The 6630-nt window shown below is 40.0% G+C and overlaps 1 protein-coding gene across 1 annotated transcript; it reads left to right on the top strand.

The window, feature by feature from the left end:
• Positions 1-2602: 2602 nt before the first annotated feature.
• On the top strand, positions 2603-3994 carry LOC134965291 (paraneoplastic antigen Ma1 homolog). The gene has a single exon (XM_063941771.1). The coding sequence runs from the start codon at positions 2603-2605 to the stop codon at positions 3992-3994; it is 1392 nt and encodes a 463-aa protein (XP_063797841.1).
• Positions 3995-6630: the final 2636 nt, after the last annotated feature.

Genomic DNA, 6630 nt, shown 5'->3' with positions numbered 1-6630 from the left:
TTCTGTTTTCGTTTTCTTAGTGAATAGACCCCCTAGAGTGATGCGGAAACTACAGGGAGAATTGGGGAGCGCCGGGCAGCGGGAGGAAATCAGTTAACGAGTAGTAGACACCGGGAGCATAGAGATAACCCTGATACCGCAGCTGGAGAGGTTAGTACATCTCTCTCTCTCTCCCCCTCCCTTCCCCCCTCCTTTTTCCTCCCTTGTGTAGCCTTATATCAGGCTATATAATATAATATATATATATATATATATATGTATAAATAGACATAGAGGTTATAAACTGATATAATTGTATTTTGGTAATATGTATATATATGTTAATGAAATTTATATGTGGGAATAGTAGATGTATATATGTTTTATAAACAGTAGGGTAACGTGTACATTTATTGTGCCTGTATATGTATATATATATACCCATCGGAGCTGTATTGATGGATTGGTGAAGGGGCAGGATAGCACAGTGATGGGTGAGGTGGGTTTAATAATAATACTAGTGGATAGGGTTTTAAGGGTTGTTGCTGCTGTGGGGGAGGACCCGCGCGCCGGTAACAGAGGGCCGTGTGCAATACTAGAGGGGGCCACGAGCCGGTAACAGAGAGCCGTGTGCAATACTAGAGGGGGCCACGAGCCGGTAACAGCGGGCCGTGTGCAAGAGAAAGGGTCCGCGAGCGGGTAGATATGTATATATAAGGCGCTCCCGCCGGCGGACGTTAGACTGCAGATCCCCCTCTCAGTGCTCGCACCTAGGTCTCCAGCGCTGCTAAGAGCTGTAGCACTGTAAACATTACAGCAGCGGCAGGAGTAGCTTAGGGTGCGCAGCCAGAGAGGGCAATTGGAAGGGATAAATAGACAATGCGCCAGGAAGCTGCTGCTGACTGACCTTGTTATCGCTGAGGTGTCAGGTGGAGAGGCGGAGATCGCGCCTGGAGCCGCCGCTGTGGTGTTGTGCCGACGGTGATGTTCGGGTGAGCGGCGGTGCAAGGCTGGATCCATCGGAGGTGATGGCATGGCGCCATGGCAACACTGACGCCAACGGCAGAATTAGCTTACCCTTCCCTCTAGAGGCAGAGCAGAAGCAGAGGCCCAATAAGCAGTAGAGGGGCGGAGCCTGCCTGACAGTTGCTGATCAGAGGAGGAGTCGGGGGAGCACTCAGAGCAGTACCGTTGTGCTGTGGATATGTAAGTGAAAAACAAAGCTACCACTTACTTAATACTATGCACAGCAGACAGTAATAAGCTGAGGAACATTTAACTTATACTAGGATAGAAGCAGCAGCACTAAGCAGTGACCATAGACTATTAAGGCAGCAGTTTACTAATATAGAGAGCATAGCGGATAATAGCCACTCTATACTCCTAGTGCTTTTCTCTGGTAACACAGTATTTGGGTAGTGCCCTGGAGAAGTTGAACAACCTGCATGATTCCAGTGAGTGGGGGTAACATGAATATATGAACTAGTCAAATAATTACCTCTACAGTTACTGACTGTCTCTATGTAAACTGCCTAATTTTAATACCAGTAAAGGGGAAAGAAAGCCGGCAGTACCTGAATAAGTACAGTGAATTGATGTACTGTAAAGAGTACTCTTAGGAGCCCGTGGAACCCAGGTTACTGTTATTATCCCCATGACATCATATGAAACTTATTAAGGTATTTACAGCATAGAGCCAGGAGATAAAGACTAAGAAACAACCAAGATTGTTAATATATTTTGTTTAATATCTTTACTGAAAACATCGCTTAAGAGACAGTTTAAAAACAAAGCCTCAGAGGAGTTAAAAGGACATTTATACAGTAAAAGTAAATGGGAGCATTGTTCAGCATTAAGAGACAAAACCACCAGAGATAAACCTCACAGAGGAGTTGGATATAATATTGAGTAGATACAAGCATACTTTTATTGTGGAAAAGAGATAGCCAACTTGAAGGAATAGATACTTTCTATTTAGCTAGAGAAAAGGATACATAAGTGACACTCTACAGCACAGAAATTGCAACAGTAACATTCTACCTTGAGCTGAACAATTCATCAACATATTGAAAGTCACTAAAGGAAGATGTTATTATTTCAGTGTAATGTTAAATTGTTATTACTTTTATGAATTTTATGGGCCCTAATAGTGCACTATCTATTTCATTAAGAGTACCCGGGTCACTCATTTATTGAGGTTTAAACCATATAGTTTTTTTTGTATTGCATGCAATTAAATTGTATAGGAAGGTGGGGTAGCTAGGAAACTATATATTTGAATATACATATATATGTGTGTGGGAAGTGTTATCTTTTATTAAAAATATTATACTTACCATCTGCTGTTGCTGGACGTTGATTGAAGAACTGGAAGAAAAGAACAGGTACATGAGTAATATGTATTAATTGACATTCATCTAGAGATAACATAATTACTATAATTTACATACTACCAGAATTCAGGCATCCCAGGCAGCCTGTAGTCCATCAATAGCTTGGGTGGAGGCACATTACTAGATAGAGTAACCATCCCTTTGGTGAGAGACCTAGCACCTATAGTTAGAGCGGTAAAGGGGGGGTTACATTTGGAGGCATTGCTGCTGAGATTACGATCTTAGTAAAAATGGAAAATTTAACAGGAGAGGATATATACACTTGGTGTTTGCAAAAAGAAAAAAATCCTAAAAAATGTATAGCAATAGGAGGGAATTTCTCTGAATTTTCAGATGAAGAAGTCATAAGAACAATTATAGACAAATTATATGGGGTCAAAAGACCTAAAATTGTGGATAAATGGAGAGAGGAAATAGCCATATTAATAGAGACTGAAAGGGAACTAGACCCATGTATGATACCAATAATGATAATGGCAAATGAGGAAATTGGGAGGAGGTGGCATATTATCTGGCCTAAGAAGAAAGATGAGGAAGCTAGTAATGCACATATATCCACTTCTAGGGATACCCCTGAAAGGGAAAATGCACATAGTAATACACAAGGAAATGGTGCAAATGTAGATGGGTCACAGTTTGAGACGATGGTAGATAGAGTAGTTACCCAGTTAGAACGCTGGCACTATGAAGGGAGCTACAGGAGATTACGAATATTTTCTGGGACGGTGCCTGTACCACTGGGTGAAGAAACGTACGAATCGTGGAAGGAAGCTGCTGTTCAACAAGCTGAGGAATGGCAATGCCCTGATCAAATAAAAAGACAAAGAGTGGTTGAAAGCCTAAGGGGACCCGCCATGGGAATAATACAAGCAGCTAGACGAAGTAATCCTCAAGCTACTCTTGAGACGTATTTCGAGGCTCTAGATTATGCCTATGGTACGTTAGAAGATGTAGGGGATTTAACATCTAGATTACATCATACGTTTCAGGAACCTGGAGAAAAGTTAAGTACGTACTTAATAAGATTGGACAAACTTTTATACAAGATAGTAGAAAAAGGTGGAATTACACGGGATGAAGTGGATAGAAGCAGAATGAAACAGTTACTGAGGGGAGCATTGACAACTGATTCTGTAGCCCATAAATTTAGATGCTCAGGAACAAGGGAACCTATTCTTACTTTTAATGAATTGTTAAAAGAAATAAAGCAGGAAGAAGTACTAATTGAAATGAGAGAAAAAACCGTAAAAAAAGTTAAAGTTGTTCAACCCTCTGTAGAAATAAATCCTTTAGAAGATAAAATAGTTAAAATGATAGAGGAGCAAAATAAGAAAATAGAGCAATTTATATCCTCTCAAAGTAGCCGAAACTCAGGAAATTCTTCTCAGAGGAGTAATAACAATTCATCCGATCGAGGTATTGGAAGGGGAAATTCTTACAATAATAGAGGAAGAGGATGTTTTAGATGTGGTAGGATAGGACACAGAGCCTTTGAATGTAATGCTAATACTGATGGATCATCTTCAAGGACTCCTGTAACCAATTATAACGCACATCAAGGAAATTCTACGGGGCAGGGAAACGAACAGGGGAGGGCTGTGAACCCCTCACAGTCCCCCTAGAAGTCAGCTTCTGTGCAATGGGGAATTCCTGGTGGAATGGAAAAGTGCCAGAGGGTTTATTGGGGCCTACTCCCATAGTTCCTGCATCTATTAATGGAAATAACTGTAAGGTACTTTTAGATAGTGGATCCCAGGTGTCTATAATCTTTGAAACTTGGTATAATGATCATATATCAGATATACCCATACAACCACTCAGTGGGTTAGTCATTTGGGGATTAAGTGTTGAAAAATATCCCTACTTAGGATATGTACAAGTAACCCTTGAATTTGATAGGAAAAACTCTGAAGAGCCTTTAGAAGTACCTTTTATTGCTCTTATATGTCCTGAAATTCAGGGAGAAAGAAATGGACCCCCTGTGATTGTGGGGACTAACACCCAGCTATACCAAGCACTATCAAATTGGTGTCAGAATGAAGATGGGCGAGTTGTAGATGTAGGACATACATTACTGGTGCAACCAGAAATAAATTTTAGCGAAAGTATGAACGAATTTGATGTTTGTTTTCAGGAAAGTGACCTATTAAAAGAAGACCAGACCTTTTTAATCAAGGAATTAGAATGCAGGAAACAAGCATTCTCAACAGGAGAATGGGATTTAGGAGAAGCAAAAGGAGTAGAGCATAGCATAAAGTTAAATGACACAAGTCCTTTTAGAGAGCGCTCCCGTAGGATAGCACCTGCGGACTTTGAAGACGTTCGGTTACATCTGAAGGGATTACTGGAGAACCAAATCATTATAGAGTCCCGTAGTCCATATGCCTCTCCAATTGTAATAGCAAAAAAAAAAAAATGGAAAAATCCGTATGTGTGTGGATTATAGAACACTGAATTCTCGAACTGTACCAGATCAGTACACAGTTCCAAAAATTGATGAGGCATTGGATTGCTTACAAGGAAGCAGGTGGTTTTCTGTACTCGACCTAAGAAATGGATTTTATCAGATCCCTATGTGCCCAGAAGACAGAGAAAAAACAGCATTTATCTGCCCATTGGGATTCTTTGAATTCTTGAAGATGCCGCAAGGTATAAAGGGAGCACCTGCTACCTTTCAAAGGACTATGGAGAAAGTTATAGGGGATATGAACTACAGAGAAGTTATTGTCTACCTAGATGATATTATTGTTTTTGGAAATTCCCTTGCTGAACATAACTCCCGACTATTAAAAGTGTTGGATAGATTAATAGAGGGAGGATTGAAGCTATCCATTGATAAATGCCAACTATGTAGGTCCTCTGTGAAATATTTGGGACACATTGTAGGGAGGGAAGGGGTGTCCACTGACCCTGCCAAAGTGGATGCAGTAAAGAATTGGCCCCGCCCAACTAAATTGAAAGAACTTAGATCATTTTTAGGGTTCTGCGGTTATTACCGCCGTTTCGTCCCAAATTATTCTAAAATTTCAAAGCCTCTCACTGACTTGACTAAGGGTTATCCTCCAAATAATAAAAAGAAAGCCAATAAAGCAATCTCCAATCATTGGTTCAAATCAAGTGAACCATTCGGAAATAGATGGGACCATAAATGTGAAATAGCTTTTCAAGCTTTAAAAGAAAAACTGACTGGTGCTCCAGTCTTAGCATATGCTGATCCATCCCTTCCATATGTGCTTCACACAGATGCTTCACAAGAAGGAATAGGAGGGGTATTATATCAGAAGTACCAAGGTGAACTGAAACCTGTATCTTTTACTAGCCGGGGCCTATCCATTAGTGAAAGAAACTATCCTACACATAAGTTGGAATTTTTAGCTTTAAAGTGGTGTGTAGTAGAAAAATTCCATGATTATTTATATGGTGTGCCTTTTGAGGTACACACTGACAATAACCCCTTAACATATATACAAACAACAGCAAAACTCGATGCTACTGGACACAGATGGCTTGCATCATTGGCCTTATACAATTTTTCTTTAAAATATAGACCAGGGATTAATAATATTGATGCTGACTCACTGTCCAGGATCCCCAACCAAGGCAACAGTGATGTTGAAGATGAATGGATTGAAGTGCCTATGGGAGATGTGAAAGGGATATGTCATCAAATACAAATTGGAGAAATGATGCCAGGAGAAATGTTAAGTTCTTTGGGAGCCACTTCCAAAGCTCTTCCATTATCATACTGCTGGCTGAGTAATTTGGAGCTAGAAGGATTGCCAAAATTTAGGAGAGGTCAAATACAAGCTGATCAAAATCAAGATCCAGATATAGGAGATGTAATAGTAAAAATGACACAGAGTTGGGATCATAAGCCCTCGCTAGTTACCAAAGAAGCTAAGTTATTTGAACGACAGAAGAACAAGTTATTCTTAACAAATGGGCTTTTATATCGTGTAACTAAAAAACAAGGAGGAAGTGAAAGGCAACAGTTAGTTCTGCCTAAAAAGCACAGAAATATAGTGATGAAAGCTTTGCACAATGACCATGGCCATTTAGGGTGTGATAAAACTTTTAAGTTAATATCCGATAGGTTTTATTGGCCAGGAATGAGGGAAGAAATAGAAGACTATTGTAGAAACTGTGGAAATTGTATAGTTCGAAAAACTGTAGTTAAGCAAATTGCCCCTTTAGTAAATTTTAACAGTAATGGGCCTTTGGATTTGGTATGCATGGATTTTTTGACACTAGAAGTAGA

The sequence above is a fragment of the Pseudophryne corroboree genome, chromosome 10 (genome assembly GCF_028390025.1).
Source record: "Pseudophryne corroboree isolate aPseCor3 chromosome 10, aPseCor3.hap2, whole genome shotgun sequence".
Classification (NCBI taxonomy): domain Eukaryota; kingdom Metazoa; phylum Chordata; class Amphibia; order Anura; family Myobatrachidae; genus Pseudophryne; species Pseudophryne corroboree.
The sequence above is the reverse complement of the archived record's forward strand: the minus strand, read 5'-3'. Positions and strand labels throughout refer to the sequence as shown.